Here is a 22,354-nt window from a genome sequence, read left to right as displayed (position 1 = left end):
GCAGGGAAATGAACTTGCCATAAAGAAAACGTAATAATCCTTTTAATTGTCTTGAGAAATATATGATTCTTAGTGAGTTGAGTCAGAATACTACTTTATGACTCACATTCTTTCTGACGTAAAGATAGCTACAAATCTCAGCTATTCCCTCTCACCATAACACTCATTACATCCTAGATGCTTTATACGCCTAATCTTTGTGAGTATTAGGCTAGGTTCAGACTATAGAATTTCTGGCTACAATTTTAAAGCGGAGTTGCAGGCAGAAATTCCGTAGTCTGAACTTAGCCTAGCAAAATTCTGCTTGTACCTGCTAGTGAATGGGTTTTCTATTCACTAATTCACACTTCAGAATAAATAAAAAAATAATAATTAAATTAATTTTGGCGGTGCTCATTCTTCAGGCAGAAATACTCGCGGAACACATTGCAGTCTATTGGGTTCTGCAATGTCCGTGCAGTCCGCACTCGGAATCTCTAGATGGAAATTTTTCCGTCTGGAGATTCCGTAGTCTGAACCTTACCTTAGGATCTATTCACATGGCAGAATTTCCACTTGCAGAATGCCACCTCAAACTAAAGCCCATAGACTTCTATGGGATTCCGCACTACCATTTACACTTCTGAATTTGCGCAAGCGGAAATTCAGAAGTGTGAATGTGAGTGTGGAATCCCATAGAAGTCTATGGGCTTTAATTTGAGGAAGAATTATTAGACCCTTATTTGTGTGTGTAAAGTATTTGAAACAAAGTAATCCTTGTTACCTCCACATGTTCTTGAATCCGGTAGCAAAGCATAGCCATCAAGGCAACTACATTGATAACTTCCTTCTGAGTTTTCACAATGTGTGTCACATCCACCATTCAATATTTTACACTCATCAATATCTGAAATAAAAAGAACATCATTTATTAGTTTTGCATTATTATGCATTAATTATTTAAGTATAAACAAACAAAAAGAAAACAATGTATACATATATATATATATATATATATATATATATATATATATTACATATAATAAAATACATATAATAATAATAATATTATATATATATATATATATATATATATATATACACAATATATACAGTCATGGCCGTAAATGTTGGCACCCCTGAAAATTTTCAGGAAAATGAAGTATTTTTCACAGAAAAGGATTGCAGTAACACATGTTTTGCTATACACATGTTTATTCCCTTTGTGTGTACTGGAACTAAACCTCAAAAGGGAGGGAAAAAAAGCTAATAATTGGACATAATGTCACACCAAACTCCAAGAATGGTCTGGACAAAATTATTGGCACCCTTAACTTAATATTTGGTGGCACACCCTTTGGAAAAAATAACTGAAATCAGTCACTTACTATAACCATCAATAAGCTTCTTACACCTCTCAGACAGAAATTTGGACCACTCTTCCTTTGCAAACTGCTCCAGATCTGTCTTACTGGAAGAGCGCATTTTCCCAACAGCAATTTTAAGATCTCTCCACTCATTGCTCTCAGACTCATTGCTGGACATTTCAGAACTCTCCAGCGCTTTGTTGCCATCCATTTCTGGGTGCTTTTTGACATATGTTTGGGGTCATTGTCCTGCTGGAAGACCCATGATCTCGGACGCAAACCCAGCTTTCTGACACTGGCTGTACAGTGCGACCCAAAATCCATTGGTAATCCTCAGATTTCATGTTGCCTTGCACACATTCAAGGCACCCAGTGCCAGAGGCCATATTTCACTGTAGGTTCTGTGTTCTTTTCTTTGTAGGCCTCATTCCATTTTTGATAAACAGTAGAATGATGTGCTTCACCAAAAAGCTCTATCTTGGTCTCATCTGTCCACAAGACGTTTTCCCAGAAGGATTTTGGCCTACTCAAGTTCATTTTGGCAAAATGTAGTCTTGCTTTTTTATGTCTCTGTGTCAGCAGTGGGGTCCTCCTGGGTCTCCTGCCATAGCGTTTAATTTCACTTAAATGTCGACGGATAGTTTGCGCTGACACTGATGCTTCCTGAGCCTGCAGGACAGCTTGAATATCTTTGGAACTTGTTTGGGGCTGCTTATCCACCACCCAGACTATCCTGCGTTGACACCTTTCATCAAATTTTCTCTTTCGTCCATGCCCAGGGAGATTAACTACAGTGCCGTGGGTTGCAAACTTCATGATAATGTTGCACACTGTGGACAAAGGCAAATCTAGATCTATGGAGATGGACTTGTAACCTTGAGATTGTTGATATTTTTCCACAATTTGGGTTCTCAAGTCCTCAGACAGTTCTCTTCTCCTCTTTCTGTTGTCCATGCTTAGTGTGTCATACACAGTCACACAATGCAAATACTAAGTGAACTTCTCTCCTTTTTATCTGCTTTTAGGTGTGATTTTTATATTGCCCACACCTGTTACTTGCCCCAGATGAGTTAAAAAGAGCACCACAATTTTGAAAGGTTACCAATAATTTTGTCCAGCCCATTTTTGGAGTTTTGTGTGACGTTATAAGGTTTCTTAATAAACTGGATACATAGAGACATGACATGACAGGTTACAGGTGTAAGAGGCAAGATTAAAGGAGAACTCCAGAATAAAAAAATTGTCCCCCATACTGCCGGCAGTAAAAAAAAAAAATAGATAGATACCTTCCTTTGCTCCCCGGTGCCTCCGGGAACCCACTCTGGTCTCTGCCACGATCCTCTTCCTGGCTGTCGGTGGTCAGCAAGTCATAGTGTACTCAGCCAATCACTGGCCGCAGCGAAGTCCCGACTCGGCCGGCGATAGGCTACGCGGCAGTGTGACGTTTTCGGCCCCTGCAGCAGGTGCAGGTGTAGTGAAGAATTTTGTGTCCTGAAGCGTTCTCACACTGCCACTCAGCCTATCGCTGGCCGAGTTGGGACTTTGCTGCGGCCGGTGATTGGCTGAGTGCAGTATGACTCGCCGACCACCAGTAACCAGGAAGAGGATTGTGGCGGAGACCGGAGTGAGTTACCGGAGGCACCGGGGAGCGAAGGAAGGTATGTATCGATTTATTATTTTACTTCCGGCAGTATGGACGATAATTTTTGTATTTTGGAGCACTCCTTTAAGAGAAAATGGGGATTGGTCACTAGGTTACTATATAATGTATGTGAGGTAGGAAAGGGGTGGACTGAATCAGCTCTCTATAAGAATTTCCTGCTGTTTTGTTTTGAGGATAGGAAGTGAGTTGTGTTGCTGGTGGAAATATCACTCTCATACTTCAGTCTTGCCTTGCACCTCTATTGTAGAGTATTGAGAATTGAGCTGTGACTTTTAGAGGAAGACTGAAAATGTTTGGGAGGATGTAGAAGGAAATGTTTAAAGGGATAATCCAGTGGAAAATATTTAAACATCTTTAAAAAAAATCTTAATAATAATAATAATACTTCCAGCACTTATCAGCTGCTGTATGCTGTAGAGGAAGTTGTATAGTTATTTTCTGTCTGTCCACAGTGCTCTCTGCTGACACCTCTGTCCATGTCAGGAACTGTTTAGAGCAGGAAGAAATCCCCATAGCAAACCTGCTCTGGACAGTTCCTAATGTGGACAGAGGAGTTAGCAGAAAGCACTAAGGTCAGACTGAAAAGAACAACTCAACTTACTCTGTAGTATACAGCAGCTGATAAGTACTGGAAGAATTAACCGTTTTAAATACAGGTAATTTACAAATCTGCATACGTTTATGGCACCAGTTGATTCCACCGAAATATCCCTTTAAGGATATATGTTAAATGTTAACCCATGTAGCCTTTTCCCATATTTGAAAATAAACAAAAACTGTGTATAGAATTAAAAAGGGCTGAATATTCTCTTTTATAAACAGAATACATTGTGTAAGTTCTATATTATGAAAAATAATTAGGGTATTCAGGGTATACGCATCTCATCTGAACTTACCGGTGCAGCCCAGTCGGTCCGGAGTGGATTGGTATCCCGGGTTACAGGAACATTGATATGTACCAATTATATTCACACATTTTCCATTTCTACAAAGATTTTCACTGAGTAAGCACTCATTGACGTCTAAAGGAAATACAAATGCTTAGACATATACAGATTGAGAAGCACTGGTACACAGCAATATACAAGGAATTGAAAGAGCTAGTGTTTGAGTCTGGAACATTTACTCGGGAGGCAGATTTGGGCAAAGTTACAAGATTCAGCCAATCAAATTAAAACAGTAAAACCATGGCACGGTAATACGCTCATTTGGAAACTTTAACTAAAATCATTTCTGGCCAGACAGTACACAGCAGAACAAATTGGCAGAGACATAAAGGATTATTTCTGACAAGGCTGGTAAACCTATGTATCTTATCATTACGGAAAAGAAAGAGGTATGTTAGTGGACAAAAATGCTTTGGAGCCAAACTACGTGCTGACCACAAGACTATTTTGTCCAATAAGTTCTCCAGTATCAATTAAATTTTTTTTACATGCATATATCTAACACTTTTTTGCTATCTCATATAAATGAATGAACATTGTTGCATATTTCTGCTTCTAGCTTTTTATTTTACAAAAAAAAACTTCAATTATCATGTCATAGGGAACGTAGAAGAGGTTTGAACGTACCTACACAGGCATCACCCGTTGGTGTGAGCTCATGTCCAGGTGGACAATTGCATAGAAAGCTTCCCTCTGTGTTTACACATTCTCCACCCCTGCACAATAGAGGGTTCCGTTCACACTCATCTATGTCTGCGATTAAACATACAAGAGAGATTTGCTTTTAAATGACATTTGTTCTCCAATGGGTTACAATGTTTGTCCTTCTATGACATGCACAGCAAAATATTTCTATAAATGAAGGTATTGTCAAAAAATACGGAAGTGATTGAAAGTCTATGAGTTCTGTAACTTATGTGCAAATCAATTAATTTACCAAAAATTACTTAGAGCTTCAAAAATCTCTAAAGTATTGGACATTAGGTGTCTCACTTCTCTGCAAACTGTTGTCAATTGCCTGTAGTAAGGGGAATTTCATCTCTAGCAGCAGAGATCAAGGCAATACACAGTAATTTGAGGCAAGGCTTATAGTGTAATGCACAGGAGAAGGCCTGGACTGAGTGCCATACCTGAAAAGTAAATCAAAGCTTCCCTCTCATCTTGGACTACCCACAAAGTTCTGGCTAGCTGTCCCATGTGTAAATACTTGTGTTCTTACCATGTACACAGGGCTTCTTTCCATATGGTATTCCCTGTTACCATCTCTCTTTAGTCTGTCAGCTTGTCATCATTATTATCAATAGTTCACTTCTTAGACCGGGGCTGCTTATGTCATGTAACCCCTTTCCTTGCTGTGAACTCATCTGCTACTGCTTGTTTAACTTTATGATCAGGCATGATTAAAGAAACCTACGTTGTCTCAAAAGCTAGCTATTTGTCCTTTTCAGTTAGTCATTAAAAGGTATCAATTACTGAGGACTCTCAGGTTTTAGATTTCCCTGCAAATATTTACTGTGGTCAATGCTTATTTAGCATGACAATGATTTGAAAGCGTATCCTTAAAATTATTTCTAATACCTGGTTTGGTAATAACATAGTACTTTATTAGTACAAATTCTATAACATATAATCAATCACATAGTCAAATGAAAAATTGATGTATACAGTAAACAGCATTTATACTTTATATTGATAAAATTATTTCTTACAGGAACAATCATGTGAATGGAAGACAATATAATAATATAAAAGCCATAACTTACCCATGCAATTCTTCATCATCATAAAGCCACTTTCAAAGCCTTCAAAGCATTCACATTCAAAACTGCCAGGTGTATTTACACAAGTACCACTGCCACAAAGATCAGGGGAAATTCGGCATTCGTCAATGTCTGAGGATAGAGATAAAATCAATATAGTTATTGTTACTATAATAGCCTATGATAAATAAATGTCATATTAAAATGAAATGTAACCTGTGCAGTTCCTTTCTTCCATATCCAGAGCAAAACCATTGTTGCATTTACACTTGAAACTTCCAATTGTATTTCTGCATTTTCCATTTGTACACATCCCAGGGAAAGCCTTACACTCATTTATATCTGTTAAAAGACAAAGATGTCATTTTACTATCATGTCAATATAACGTTAAAGAATGACATTTCATACACATCAAAACAATAAAATGCTAAGAAAAAAAAAAAGCCCACTACGCTTGTTCACTGCGATTTTGTGGTGGGATTATATTCTGGAATTAATTTCTGCTACGACATAAAAACAATTCTGGGTATTTCTTTGAGTTTGTGTGCACAAAACAGAAAGCTATATGTTCCTTTTCTAGTCCTTTATATCAGGTAGAAAAATAGAGTATAACTACAGTATCTGAATGATAGACGGGAGGGGCAATATACAGACAAAAGAAAAATCTATTCTTTTATTACTGCTTTAAAATGATCTGGATAACATTGTAGAGAGAGAAATATCTATAGCAAAAAGTGTCACAAAAATGGCTTCCAAATTTGTTCTTAGTAAATAGACCTATATAGAACTACTGTTAGGGGCAGCTCTCTGGCCATTTATTCTGGCCGTGAGCGCTGCCCCCTCCCTGGTCTCCCTGCCTCCTGGACCGGTGGTGTGGGTTGCACCCGCATGCATGTCCCGGGCGTAACCATGAGTAACGCTCCGGCCGTGAGGTCAGACCATGAGCGTACCCCTTCTTGTCCTCCTGTTTGCTCCGGGACTCGCTATGCGAGGCATTCCCACATGCGAGCCCCGGCATCCCCTTACCGTCCTCTGTCCCCGGCCTCTCTGCTCCTCTGCTTTGCTGGCACGCACATCCCCTGTCCTTAGGGCGTGCGCAGGTGTTGCTAGATTTAAAGGGCCAGTAAGCCCTTAATTCTTGCCCTGCTAGGCGGACTATATATTAGTCTGGCACCTCTCTAGTGTGGTGCCGGATCTTCGTGCCTTGTGCTTAAGAGAAAACATTACCTTGTGTGTCTCATATAGTGTTCCTGACCCTTCACTTGTGACGTGACCTTGCTCCTTTGCCGCCTGCCTGACCTTGTGCCTGTGACCTGACTACACTCCTTTGCCGCCTCCCTCCTGACTTTGTGCCTGTGACCTGACTATGTTACTTTGCTGCCTGTCTCCTGACCCGTGCTTTGTCTGACTTTGCCTTCTTCTTTGCCAAGCATCACCTGGGCAACCTGTGTGGATGTATCATGCCAGGGGTAGCGACCTGGGTGCTGCCTGCCACTGCAAGTTCATCCCGCTTTGCGGCGGGCTCTGGTGAAAACCAGCGGCACCTAGACTCCGCTCCCTGGTACAGTTCAGTCATAGTCCACACAGGACAGAGGATATACCTCTCCTCTGCCGCTATGGTAAGATCTTTACAACTACAAGAATGATTCTCGAACTAGACAAAGTTATAACATTAATGTATAACTTTAATGTAAAAATAATAAGTCTATACTATGCAAATAAAATCAAAACATGAATTTATATTTAACAATTATTGAAAAATTATTTAAAAAAAAAATGTGATTCTCAAGTTCAATGTGACCTGTATCTTACAATATTACCTTTATAGAAAGGTCTCCCTGATAACACATCTCCCCTGTTGGTAAAGCCAGGACCTCTTGGGCAGAGGATATCATATTCAGCAGTACCAGGCTTTGGACACTCTTCACATTCAGTGCCCCAGGCTTGTCCTACAGTACAACAACAGGCATCTAGACGGAACCTGCCAGGAACTTGCTGAACACATTCATCTTCATCCCACTTTAGGAAACACTGCTCCATACGAAGATCTGCAAATGAGTAAGCCATTATAAGAATATGCTTTGCAATATTAATGTAATATGTCCATATATCTGTATTTTGTATTTTTTGCTTTGGGTCCTGTTCAGACATTGGGTTTGTGTGTGAACAATTTCTGTGTTAATTCTCCCTGGTTTGGGAAGAGTTAATGCTTCCAGCCTATGGGATCCTGTGTGGGGTTATTTACACCCTAGGTCTGCTGGAACTCTCTGCTGGTTATTATACCTGTTCTCTGACCATGTCTTGTTTATGATGCACCTTAGCTATGTTTGTCTGAGCACATATCCTGGTTATCTGTCCTGTTTGTTACACAGATTTTAGCCTGCTTTGTTTTAGTACATTTGTCGGGTTTTAGTATTTGTGTATGTTCGTTCTGCATTTGCTTTGTGTTGCCTTAGTTTGTTTTCACACTGAGCATTTGGTCAGTCCTGTTTTGACCTTGTTTGATCCTGCAACTCTGAGAATAGAATCCTGTTCTGAGCCTTGTGCTAATCCGTCTATCTAGGAGTGAGTGAGTCTTGTGCCTGTACCCGTGTTTGCTTGTATTTAGGATTTTTGTTTTCTCCTAGGCCAGTATCCTGATCACTTAGTGGAAAGTGTCTGCCGGCTAGGAGCCTATTTGGCTTTGGTATTGATGTTCCTCCATGCTTGGAGTAGGGTGTCTAGTGTGTTCCTTGTTCTGATTCAAGTGTGAACAGTGCTCTTGATTTCCTGACCTATTTAGGGTTCTGAAATTCAGTTAATCTGTTCATCCCCTGCATCTCCTGGTTTTGTCTGCTGTAAACTTATCCCATATCTTGTCTTGTTCATCTTATCACGTTAATCTTTATTCCGGTTTCTGAACTATAGGTAAGTATGTTATATCCTGCCTTGTTTGTATTTATATAACTGTTTGTTGGTTCCGTTATGTTCCTGACTTAGTTCCTTACTATGTACAGTTCTGTTTGTTAGGTTTACTTTGATGCCAATGCACATTAGCGCAAGGAAGGGACCGGCTCCAAGCTGTCAATCCATCATTTAGGGCGGATGTAATTTATAGGGACATCTTTATTTAGGGCTCACTTCTCCCTGACAATTATCATGACAATTAATGTTTAAAATATGGGAAGCTAATTTCACACCTGAATAAATTTTTTGCTCCATTTATGCTATTTAGATATTGAGTCAAAAGTCAATAACCCAACAGATACCTTTTTTTTTATTTTTTACCTAAACTAGTTATCTCACTAAAACAACCTCTTACATTTGGATGTAATTAAGGGGGATCTCTTCTGCTCAAGACATCACTTAAAAAAAAAAAACTATAATCACTAAATAAGTGAAGAACCAAATGCTTACCTAGACAAATTCTGCCGGTTCCATCCAGAGTTAAACCATCATGGCATTTACAGGAAAAAGATCCCATAGAATTGACACAAATACCATTAGGACACACACCAGGAAAGACTTCACACTCATTGACATCTGGAGCACAATAAAATAAAGTACCTTGATGAAATGTATTAAATATTTAAAAAGCCTTTGTATAACAAAAAATTATCATCTCAAATGGATTTTCTAAGGAGAAAGATAAATAAATAGACAATTAAATCTACAATTATAAAATCTAATGAGGGAGTATTTTCAGTTAATGTAGTTGTTGGCTTTACTATAAATGTCTATGTTACAGACTATCTTTTTGACAGGTTGTCTAAGTTTGTGCGTGGATTTACTCATCTGGGTCACATACATTATTAGGTTAGGTTCATGTCAGGCATGCACAAAAAGCTGTAATATTGTCTAAAAGTTTTTACACCAATTCTATCTTGAATTATAATGTGCTATCTTTATGCACCAAAAATATGTCTCGTCAGCATTATAAGCATGACCTGAATGTAGACAATGCACCTCTTTTGGTGTGAGAAAATGGAAAGTGTCAAGGGTGGAGCATTTTACATTTCTTTCTGTTTAAAACGTAATAATAAATCTGTTCAGCATTCAATGCTCCACAATTTTGGTGCATGGGGTGCCAAAAGTTTGGCTCATGAAGCATAGTTAATATAGGACATTAATGCACAACAGGAGAAATGCTGTCACCTTCACATGTAACTCCCATCACTCTTGCAAATCCACGTGGACAGGCTGGATCTACAATATAATTAAATAAATTTGTGTTGGCAATTTTTACATTTTGATCAAACAGTTTTAACTTTAACTTTAAAACAAAATTGAGTATATGCTTTATATTTATAAAAAGTTTTAATGATATTCCCAAAAATCTTTTCAAACCATACACATTCCATACCAGGACAATCCTCCAAAGCTTTAAAGAGGCAGAGTTGACATTTGTTTGGTTTCAGGTGTTTCAGGGGCATTCTCAGGTGGTTTTGAGGAAAGGGTATCCCATTTTTACCTTTTCAAATATCTTTAAGGTTCAATTGTTTTAATAGCATTTTTTAAATAAATACAAAAGAAACAATCGGATATTGTTTAAATGTTGACAAGTGTGCATGACTTCTTGTCTATGTCTTGTAACTAGCAAATATGGAAGACACAGTTTTATCGAGATCAGAATGAACAGGGAAGTAATATAAAGTGAATTACTAACTCTATTTTTATTAATTTTCTATATTTTTGTTAAACTGGTCAAATACATTCAGCATCAGTTATGAAAGCTAACAAAGAAATTAACTTTAAAGCGCAACTGTCACAAATTTGCACCCCCATAAACTAATCACAGGGTAACAAATTCTTTAGAATTACTCTCCAGGTATACCTTTTACTGCTTTCTAGCAGCTTTTATCAGGCTAACAAATGCTTTATAAGACAGCCAGCAACAGCCCGATAGGCGTGGCGGCCGCGGGCCACAGCCTGTATGTCATTGCTAGGACTGCTGTGGGATTGGTCCCAGCACATATCCCCTTTATTTTCCTTATCTGTGGCGGAAAACATACAAATGTATAAGTAAAACAAGTGCCCATTCTTCTCTTAGTTTACAATGCCGATTCTCCTACTAGGTTACAGTACTATCACAGGGGGTTAGTTTGCATAGCATGTGGCAGAGCATTCCGCTGTGCACTGGAGCCGGGAGGGAGCACTTGCTATGAAAACTAGCCGGCCACAGCATCGGTGATGTGAAGAAAACTGTCTCCTGGGTGCTGCGGGCCGCAAGCGCTCTCTCCTGATGGCCCCAGTATGCTGTAATTACATCACCGGCACTGTGGGTGGCAATTTTTCATAGCAAGCGCTCCCTCCCGGCCCCAGTGCACAGCGGAATGCTCTGCCGCTTGATATGCAAACTAACCCCCTGTGACGGCACTGTAACCTAATAGGAGAACGGAGCACTTGTTCGCTGCCACAGATAAGGAAAATAAATGGGCCTATGTGCTGGGACCAATCACACAGTGGTCCTAGTGATGACATACAGGAGACAGGCGAGGCGGCCGCGGGCCATAGCCACGTCTATCGGACTGTTGCAGGCTGTCTTATAAAGCATTTTTTAGCCTGATAAAAGCTGCTAGAAAGCAGTAAAAGGTATACCTGCAGAGTAATTCTAAAGGACTTTTGCATCCATTATTGTCCGTTTTAATTTTTGATGGGAGAAGAACGGGAAGGGTCTAGATGGCCGTATGAACGCAGCCTTAGAAAAATATAGATAAACTCTTGTGCAACAAAATGAGTATATCCTTTAGACAGTTTTGATAAATGAGGTTCAATTGACTTAGGTGATCCAATTTTTCACAGATAGGTAGAGCAAAGGAATAGACTCACTTAGAGATACTATCAGCAACATATGCTGTTCTTCAAAAATAACTTTCCTTACAAACACAAGCAAAAGAACATGAACTAGTTATGGCACGGCAGGCTTGCACATTGCACCTGCATGGCACAGAATTGTCAGCGTGTAACAATTTTTTACAATTACATTATCAGTTTGTGTACATTTTATAGTCTATACCTACCTAAGAATAGACAGACATATAATTATTTGCAGAAATGGATGAAACAGAAGATGGTTTCAATAGTTTATAGCCATACTGTATTTGTGTATCTCTGGTAATCCCACAGATAGTGCATGGAATACCTGCTGAGCCCACTACTCCATGCACAGGGAGAATTGGGCCCCATTCTGGAGTTTGCAGGGGTCTCAGCGGTAAGATTTCCCCATGATCAAACAGGCCAAAGAAAATAAAGCATTACCCCAAATAGAACAATTTTCACTTACAGTTCTAAGGGTCAGTATGGATAAAAACTATGTATACCATAATTTGTTTTCTCCATTGTCCAGCAAGACACATATCCCCTATTCTGTAGTTAAAGTTTTAAATGACTGGATGACCTCTCTATTAATAGTAATAGCATAAGATAAGAATTTTAAGATTTCAAGTAAATAAAGATGTAAACTAGAGAGGAAAATACATATAAATACCTACAACATACCAATTTCACATTTTTCACAAGGACTTCCCCATGCAGCTCCCAGAGTAGAACAGCATTCTGACTTAAGAGTTGCTCCATTTATGTTGACCTCGCAGCGATTATCTTGAACATTAAGCCAGCAAGTTCCTTTCAGGCTGTCTGCAATATATAAGATTTTGTTTATCTAAATCAAGGTTGGTGAAAGACTCTGAAAATACATTGGACACCGTGGGGTGCTGATAGAGGGATAGGACATAGATACAATTAATGTGATAATCACATAGTCCCTCTGACATTATTGTTATATTATAATCATTGTATCTTCTTTACACAGACTATTCATGTTTGGCTAAAGACCAAAGTTAAGCCAGGAGTTGATGTTTCCCAACAGTGGGAGATGTACAACAACATCTCTAATATATATCCATTATTTATTTTTTGTTTAAAATATTTTATTTTATATTTGAAAACCGGCCACTAGGGGTCTCCCTCATAGTGGCCGGCTGCAGCCTGATGTGACGTCACGACTGAATTAGGACCGATGCCGGATGGGCAATCGGTCCCAATTCAGTCAGCCTGCGCTCGCTCCCTGCCTGTCAATCAGACAGGCTGGAGAGAGCACTGTGAACGCCGGGACTGCATACATTGGCTCACTGGACTTGTGTAGGGATATCTTGCACGGCAGGGATATCTTGCACGGCAGGTCGGCGATACTCCAATACTCCTCCCTGGGTAGCACATGATCTGCTAAACAGGGAGGAGGAGACCCCGGAGCAGCCTGCCGTGCTATTGGCCACTCATCTATGTGTGCTCCCTACAGGAGCGCAGCAAAGATGAGGTGAGGGTGGAAGTTGGCACCCAGAAGGCGTCAGTGACGTCGCGCCTGCTGGGGAAGTTGAATTCCGACAGAGCAAGAGCCGAGCAGCAGAAGAAAAGAGCTTTATAAGGTAGGAAACTATTTTTCAAAGGCAGGGAGGGGGTTAAGGATAAATTAGCAATAGGCAGGGACAGAAAAAAAATTAAGATGGTGGGAGTTACTCTTTAAGTTTCAGTGTGGAGGTTCTTCTACTTGTCTAGACTATCTATTAATCTTATCATTTTTACCATAAAAATTTTAAATACTGTATAAATGTTTTTTGTTTTACTATGCTTTTAAAGAAAGATCTTCAAGCACTTCAAGCAGGGAAAATCAATATTGCCGGTGTGATCATTGTCAAGAAAGATTTGGTTACACGATATACAGTATAAACATTTGGAGGAAAAAAACAGGTGGAAGTTAAAAGGCAGACATGGGTAAATAGTCTGGAACAAATAGTCTGGATCATTTTCAAAGGATATAAAGCAGTGTTACATGCCGAAGGCTAAGGGGGTATGCCAGGCTTGGCATGAAAGGGTTGAGAAACACTCATATCATAAGTGATCTTCTGACAAACAACTCATGAGAAATAATGTATTGCTGCTGGTATGTTCATTGTGGCTGAAACTATGGGGGCATAGTTTGCAATAATTGCCTTGTGTCAAAAGGGGCATTGATCAAGTATATGACCATAGCTCTTAAAGGGAATCTGTCAGCATTGTTCTATAAAAGCAAACTCTACCTTTCCTAGTGCTGATGGTAGTTGTAAATTTTTTCAAATCTCTTTTTTTGCTTCTGGGTCAAGTGTCAAGGAGGCGGGCTTATATGCTCAAGTGCCCCCATTTAGCACACCCCCTTGTTTGCCCTCCTTAAATGAATTACAAAGCCCTATAGATCAATCAAGAAGGGGCTGGGAGGTGAGGAACAACAAGGAGGTATGCTGGGCTATGGTATTCAAGCATCTCAGCTCTGTCTCCTTGACACTTAGCTGAGAAATAAAAAGGAGATTTTATAAGTTTGGCAACCACCATAGGCTCCAGGAAAGGTAACATTTGCTTTTATATTCAAATAGCTCTTAGCAGATTTTATCAGCAAAAAGAGCTAACTTCTCTTAAAAGCCCCTCTCTCAAGTGTAACATTACTTAAAGGAATATTCAAGCCCCTGAAAAGAACAGTGGGTTGGCACACATTCCATTAATTTTCTTTGAGTGCACCAGAGATACCCAAGCACTGTGCTCAGATAGCTCCCGCACTGTCTTAGATAATGAATTGAGTGTGTGCTGACCCAACACTCCACTCACTGAGGAGAGTCTGTTCTCTGTTCTCAAGATCCATGGGATCCCAAAGGTCAGACACAGCTATCACATACTTGTTTCCTGTCTTGTAAATAAGACACTGGCCTACTAAATAAATAACTAACTATAATATTCACCTAGTCTTGTTTCCATGGAAAACATAGCTGATCTGTATCTTTAGGCCTACTTCCTATGAGATGCTGGGAGATTAGGCAGATGCAGATGGCTGTGGTGAAGTGATTGCATTACTTCAGCCTGTGTAGGGGGCAGCATAGGATAGGATGCAGGTCTAAACTGGCTTAAACTGTAGCTAATGAGAGTGAATGAGGAGTGGGGATGACAACTCCTCATTAGATTCAGCTAAATGTGTGTCCTGAGGACACAGATGCATTGGAAAGTAGCAGTCAACTGGAGATCCAGGCACTGGGAGTTTTAGGGTCTATTCACACATACAGTATTCTGTGCAGATTTGATGTGCAGGATTTCAAGCTGTGTTCAGTTTACATAGAAAACTGCAGCAGAAAATCCTGTGCATCAAATCTGCGCGTCAAATCTGCACAGAATACTGTACGTGTGAATAGACCATTAATGAGCATTTACTTGCTACATCATGTATTAGCACCTGCAAAGAGAAATTATCTGTCCATGTAAAAGGACCCTAAAACTAGGTTCACACAGTGTATTTTCAGATGTATTTCATTGTAAAAAAAGTGTCTGAAAAAATCCATATTTTGTACTCTATGAAAGTATATAAGAAAGTAGTTGTATGTGCACACAATATATAAGAAAAGGAAGCATTTTTACCTCTGCATAAATTGACATGCCATTAATTTACGTTCCTGGAAAAAAAATCTGTCGTTAACATATTGGGGTTTATTTACTAAGAGTGGAGTGTAGGTTTCCTTGTGGGTTTTTCCCAAGGTATTTACTAAGGTTTCCCTACATTTTGCACTTCTCCCAAGGTTTTGCTTTTTTTTACACATGTTCTGATCTGTCAGGTTTTTCTCAGCTCAAATCCACCACATTTTCTGCGGAAACATTAGTAAATATGTTGGAATTTTTCAAAACTGTCGGGGACACGCCCCTTTTGTCGGGACCACGCCCACTTTATCACATGGTCACGCCCCCTTTTCAGGTTTTTCTTGTAAAATTTAGGTTTTTGTTTTTTTTGGGTCGCAAATTGTGTCGCAAGGGACGTGCAACACAATTTGGGCACAAAACTCGACAAAAAAGAGTCGGGATCACGTTAGTGAGTAAACCCAATTGTGTGCACAGACAACCACTTTCCTATAGACTTACAAAGAGCATATTAGTGTTAAAAAATTTCTGACATATTTTATACAATTAAACATGCCTGTGTGACTGGAGGGCATCTTTTGGCTGCATTTAAGTAAGAGTACTGGCCCTCACTCATGGGACATTGTGACTGACATGGAGGGATATTTTGGTTGGTACTGCATGCAATTACACTCTGTGGGGTACTGTATGTTGGCACACTCAACTTCTGCAGAGCCATATTTTGAAAAGAACAGTTCATGATATTAATCCATCTTCTACACTTCCGACATAAATCATTTTAAAATTAGCAATAAACAGTTGGGACATATACAATGGCCTAGTTAACTATATCCAAAAGCCACTAGCCGAAAAGCTTACATTATAGAACTGATTTCATTGTGCACTATTCAAGTTTCCTTTTTTTAGTGAAATGTTGTAACATTTCCCCATAGTTTTTTATATTTATGCATATGTTTAGGTAAGTAAGGTCAAGTAAGGATTAATACATTTTTGGTTGTTTTTCCAGGTGTTTTTAAATGTAGGCCCATAATGCTACATGCACTTTATGAATTTTTAACCAAGATTAAATAAAGATAGAACATTTTTTTTGCATAGTGCTGGCATCTGGGACCCTTTTCTTCCTGCATTGTGGCCATGAGCTGAATCCAGGTTTATTATTGCTTTATCCACTACTACAATTTTTCTTTATGTTGTACATTCACTAAAGAACACCTACTGTATAATAGAACAGAAATAAAAAGAAACCAACACCAATTTAAAGTAGTAATACCTACCAATACATATGAGACCAGTGGAATCCAGCTTACTTCCAGGAGAACACTCACACTGAAATGAGCCAAGAATATTTCGACATGCCCCATTAACACATGGACTGCTTTCACATTCATTTATGTCTGGAGAACGTACAAAATACTTTTGGTTAGACTGGGATTATGTAAGAAACTAAACCCTTAGATGAATAAATAGAAGTGTCAATACATGTCTGCTCGGTTTTAGGTATCATAAAATCTTACAACAATTGAGTTCTGAGTAGAGCTCTATGATAATAACATCTTAAGATCTAACACTAAAATGACTTACTCCAACATATAATAAAGATTTTTGGCAGCAATGTATATGTTTCCATAATCTCAATTGATTGTCTTGGAGAACTTTTCCTGCTCAGTTCTCACATTCAATCGAGCACCAAGTTGTGCAAGCAAGAGGCGTCTGGTGTTTTTTCCACAGGGTCTGTAAGTCCAGTGGGCAGTGAGTCACATAGAAAGGGGGATCTATGGCCTAGATGAAACTGGGCCTATTAATATGGTGTTGAGTTTCCAATCCAGGGTAGAAAGGCCAAGTGTTTGTTACTCTTTCACTGCATAAGGATGCTCATAAATCTTAGTAAAAAGTCAGAATCCACCAATACCAACTAATGTGTATGGTTCCTCCCAAATCTACCTTGACAAATAATGTTGAGAAAGAGGGGAATCAGGTATATTGGATATCAACTGCCTGACCCTATTGTTCATAGACAGATTAGCCTCTCCCAGACGAGACTGGCATTCATCTGACCTCCTCCTCTCTCCATTGAGAACACATGAACGCTCGGCCCAGCTGAATGTTAAGTGGATGAAGCGATTGGGAGTGATAGCTGTCAGCCATTCAGCTGACAACTACTGAAGATGTATAGCTAAATGTAGGTCATTTCTATACCTTCTTTAATCCAGCACAGGTTCTCGCTACTCAACAGTAAGGGTATTTTCACATGATGGAAGTCCACACAGAAAATTTCCATGCGGACATTCCACCAGCAGCGGAGCGCCGGCAGAACTAGGATGGCTTGGAAATGTGCTGTCTCATAGACAGCAATTCATTTCCTTGCGTACTCCACAGAAAGAATGTGCGGAAATTCTGCCATGTGAACAGTGCAACAGAATCCCACTGAAATCATGAAAGCTGTTTTGTAATGTCTGTGCAGAATATTCATGTAGAATTCCGCATGGACAATCTGCCGTGTGAACATGGCCTCAGAGGTAAAGCCTGGACAAGGATGTGCCACAAAGTTGTACAAAACTGGGATTACACAGGGAATCTCAATTTGGTGTTCTTTATAGGGGTACTCTGCCTCTAGGACATCATATCAAAGGATAGGGGATAAGATGTCTGATCAGAGCTTCCGTGTTTGTGATGTCACGCCAAGTCCCTTCCATTCATATCTGTGGGAGGGGGCGTGATGGCTAGTACATAGTTCCTTACACCATATGACTGGGGTGCCATGCCAGAGATTGATGGGGGTCCCAGCTGCTGGACCCCGTGATCAGACATCTTATACCCTATCCTTTGGATAGGGGATAAGATGTTTAGAGGCGGAGTACCCCTTTAAGTCTATGTATAATGTACTGCTTCATTCTGGCCCTGCATTATTTTCACATAGTGTATCACTTAGGCCTTGACTGTTCCTTCAAATACAGAGCTAGACAGATTATTAAAGCCAAGTTGCTGAATTGCATAGCATTCACTATGATCATATTGCCTACTGCATAGTGTTTTTTCAAACACTCTAATATAAGTCTGAGGTAAACAATGATTTTCCACTAAGCATCAGTGTAATATGAGAATCATGAACTCTATCTTTTTTTTTTCCCACAGAATGTGTAAGCTGATATTCCTCACATATTTGTAAACATTTTAAATTAAAAATGGTCATCCAGGATTAGTGTCAGCTTTTATTTCCAAGATCATGGGCTTCCAACTCATCAAATTGCAACTCATCCACATTAAAGTGAACCGTACAAAGCTGCAGTGCCAGACACAGCTCCAAGGCAATATACACTTTTACATGGAGGTTGGGTACACACGTGGTGTTTTGATCAGTATTTGGAACTTAATCAGTATGATCAATTACCAAAACAAGGAACCAGAACTGGGCCTAAAATATGCAAAAAATGCTAAACATTTTCGAATAATTTCTGTGTTCCCATTCTTGTTTTTGGTAAAACTAAGGACCATAATGACACAGTCCCAAACAGAAAGAAGCCCGGCACCGCTACTCCGTAATCCAGTAATCTGCTAAGCTCTGCTCCATATTAGGCCCTTACAGTGCTCACATTATAAGAATATAAATGCAGGACCCAAACAGATGGTAAAGAAATGGAGCATTCACCAGGTCATTCGGGGTCATCAAGCTTGATGACCCCGAATGACCTGGTGAGTGCTCAATTTCTTTGCCATCTGTTTGGGACCTGCTAAGGACCACAATGAGTTAGCCCACGTGTTAGCCCAACCTTACTCTAGTGGACAAAAATGCATATGTGTTTCTTCTGTGTAAATGAATGTCAGTTCTAATAACTGAGTGGGTAAAATTAGATCTTTCCATTACATGTCGAAGCCTAAAATGTGCAGAGACACTTGAAAAAGCATTGATAGAATGGGGAGGATCTGAACGATAAAAATGTCAGGAAAATGTTCCTATGCTTATAAACCAAAAGCAGAACAATGTACAGTAAGTATTTGTCCAAAGGTACGCATTATAAAAAAAATTACCTTCACAGGTATCGGTATCAGATCTGAACAAGTATCCCTTAGGACATGAGCAGGTATAACTTCCAGGAGTATTTCGGCAGAGACCATTGTCACACAGCAGTCTATTCACCAAGCATTCATCTATGTCTAGAAAATAAATGTTATGCATGTGAGTAAACACCATGTTTATGTTATTTTCTGTCACAACATTTTAAATAGGGTAATTTTACAAAACAGAAAGTACCAGGCTATCTCTTGTGTCCATTAAAGTAGACCTACGACTTCTCCTGATCTTTCTGTAAAACCTGCATTCCCCTAGAAACAAAAATATGTGCCATTCCTCTGTCATTCTTACTAGAAATTAATGACTAAATAGTCAACTGGGTGTTACCTGCTGTGAGGACGTTGCTCTACAGTATAGCACTGGCAGTTTTATCTGTGTATAATGTGCTGCCCCATTCAGGGCCTATATTAGGTTTATAATAGTGCATCACTTAGGTCTGGAGTATTTACTTAAAGGGGTACTCCGGTACTCCATGTGTTTTTTCAGTTTCTACTTACCCTTGCAGGTGAGTTTTCTTCTTATCTCTGGTCTCGTGCTTGCTCTTTGTTTGTTTTTCTTTTCCTTTCTTTGCGCAAGTGTGTCCATGTAGTGTAGCCTCTATTTCCATTTAGCCTTTGCTTCAGAAACTATAGCTCCCAGCATGCCTTGTAGCCTGTCTCCTCTTTCAGTGCCCTGCTCAACTTGTTTTGCGTTGCCGTCCAGCCCTGTTTGTGAGCGTTTTTTTTCTTTCCCCTTTAGAACTCACTTTCCCTGCCCTGCTCATTAATATAGTCCTCCCACCCTCACTGTCAGCTTCTGACCCCACAGTCCCCACATCAGGGCATGAATGAATTTTCTGCTGCAGCGCACTGTCCCCACAATGTGACTCGCGGGTGCTGCTCTGCTTCCTGCCCCCCCCCCACCAACCCAAGCGAAGTCCCCGCAAGAGTTAACTGGGAATGAATGAATTGCAGCGCTGTCCCCCCGTCAGGGAACTAGTCAAATGAGACCCGCGGGCGCTGCTCTGCTTCCTGATAACCCCCCCCCTTACCGAAGTCCCTGCAAGGGTTAACTGGGAATTAATGAATTGCCAGCCTCAGTGCTGTCCCCATGTCGGGGAACTAGTCATATGTGACCCACAAGCGCTTTTCTGCTTCCTGATAACCCCCCCAAGCAATGTCCCTGCAAGGGTTAACTGTAAGCCGCAGCAGCCCTGAACATTCTCCCCACATCAGGGAATTAATGAATTGAGAGAGCGGGCGCAGGGCTTCTGATCAGTGTCACAGTTAAGGGAAATCTGTAATATTGATTGTGACATATTCCTGTGCCGAGGCTGCAAAAATAAACAACATAAACTTTGGCTTACCTTCTTATCTTCCCCTGTTGCTACAGGTAACAGTTTTGCGGTCCTCTGCTGCAGTCCTCTGCTGAGAGCTGTCAGTGAACCGGTGATAGGCTGAGCGCACTGCCATGTAAGGACATTGCACACGGCAATACACTCAGCCTATCACCGGCAGAGGCGGGACATCGCTGCCTCGGCTGGTGATAGGCTGAGCGCACTGTCATGTAAAGAGCCGGCCTGCTCTTTACATGACAGTGCGCTCAGCCTATCACCAGCAGAGGTGGGATATCGCTGCGGCCGGGGATTTGCTAATGGCTCTCAGCAGAGGACCGCAGCAGAGAACCGCGAAGCCGTTGCCTGTAGCAACGGGGGAGCGTAGGAAGGTAAGTCAAAGTTTATTTTGTTTATTTTTGCAGCCCCAGGCACAGGAAAATGTCACAATCATTATTACAGATGTCCCTTAACTGTGACACTGATCAGAAGCCCTGCGCCCGTACTCACAATTCATTAATTCCCCGATGTGGGAAGAATGTACAGGGCTGCTGCGGCTCACAGTAAACCCTTGCAGGAACATTGCTTGGAGGGGAGGTTATCAGGAAGCAGAAAAGCGCCCGTGGGTCACTAGTTCCCTGATGTGGGGACAGTGCTGCAGCTGGCAATTCATTCATTCCCTGATCTGGGGACTGCGGCATGGGGAATCATGATAGCGCTGCGGCTGACATGTTACTAATTCCCCCGTCATGGGGATTGTGCGCCCATGGGGGAATCATGATAGCCGATTCCCCCCGTGGGCACATGGTCCTCATGGCGTGGAAGGAATTACATGTCAGCTGCAGCGCTGATACAGGGTATTCAAGCTGGGCTCAGGGCAGGCTGACAGCGAGGGGAGACATCCATCCTCCCTCAACAATTCAATGAATATACATTACAGGGGTGTGGAAAAGGGGCGAAACCATTGCAGAAGAAAGAAAAAACAGCAATGCCTGCAGCTCTGAAGTCTTGTCCACAACAGTGAACAAACATGGCCAGGAGTGTGGACAAAAGCAACTGGAAAAACTACTGAACTTCCTTCATAGAAAAGAGGTCAGTAAAAAACATATATACTGTAGACAGATGTATAACATGTGATTTACAAAAGTGTTAAACTCACTGCAAGCATGCTAGATAACCTTAAAACTGTGATACAGGAGTACCCCTTTAAATGCAAAGCTAGACAAATTAATAAAGCCAAGCTGTTGCATGGTATTCACTATGTGTGGGGACACACTTACTGTGTGTGGGCCACTAAGGAGGCAATTACTGTGTGTGGGGCACTAAGGAGGCAATTACTGTGTGCGGGGCCACTAAGGAGGCAATTACTGTGTGTGGGGCACTAAGGAGGCAATTACTGTGTGTGGGGCCACTAAGGAGGCAATTACTGTGTGTGGGGCACTAAAGAGGCACTTTGTGTATGTACAAAGTACAAAGAGACATTAAGGAGCCCTTTATATATGTGGTGGCATTACAGAAAAAGTATCATATAAAAAAAAAAACTTATCCCCTATCCAAAGGATGGGGGATAAGTTTTAGATTGCAGGTGGTCCAAGCGCTGGGGCCCCTGCAATCTCCTGTTTGGAGTCCTGTACAAATCCCCCTAACCCTAACTGTGCAATGTTCACTTTAAAGAAACCAAACCTGTAAACAAAGAGAATCTGCAACTTTTAATTTGGGTTGTGACTTCACCATTCAGTGAATAGTCCATATACCTGAGACTTTACTTTAAAGGTGTTACACCTTGTCTACAGTTCTTAAGTGCTGGATAACTCTTTTGAGGCAGCATTCACACTACTTAACGCAGAAATT

At 40.5% G+C, this 22,354-nt stretch overlaps 1 protein-coding gene across 1 annotated transcript in view; it reads right to left on the bottom strand.

The window, feature by feature from the left end:
- The window catches only part of FBN2 (fibrillin 2), a 230,049-nt gene that overhangs the window by 87,551 nt on the left and 120,144 nt on the right, over positions 1-22,354 (bottom strand). The window contains exons 19-29 of the mRNA XM_056537296.1: positions 19,149-19,274; positions 16,397-16,516; positions 12,195-12,332; positions 9,852-9,902; positions 9,114-9,239; positions 7,538-7,765; positions 5,933-6,058; positions 5,720-5,848; positions 4,584-4,709; positions 3,906-4,031; positions 764-886 (exon numbers count right to left, since the gene is read on the bottom strand). Coding sequence (XP_056393271.1) covers positions 764-886; positions 3,906-4,031; positions 4,584-4,709; positions 5,720-5,848; positions 5,933-6,058; positions 7,538-7,765; positions 9,114-9,239; positions 9,852-9,902; positions 12,195-12,332; positions 16,397-16,516; positions 19,149-19,274 — 1,419 coding nt within the window. The remainder of the gene's footprint in view (positions 1-763; positions 887-3,905; positions 4,032-4,583; positions 4,710-5,719; positions 5,849-5,932; positions 6,059-7,537; positions 7,766-9,113; positions 9,240-9,851; positions 9,903-12,194; positions 12,333-16,396; positions 16,517-19,148; positions 19,275-22,354) is intronic.

Source organism: Hyla sarda, chromosome 1, assembly GCF_029499605.1.
Source record: "Hyla sarda isolate aHylSar1 chromosome 1, aHylSar1.hap1, whole genome shotgun sequence".
NCBI classification, from domain to species: domain Eukaryota; kingdom Metazoa; phylum Chordata; class Amphibia; order Anura; family Hylidae; genus Hyla; species Hyla sarda.
The sequence above is the reverse complement of the archived record's forward strand: the minus strand, read 5'-3'. Positions and strand labels throughout refer to the sequence as shown.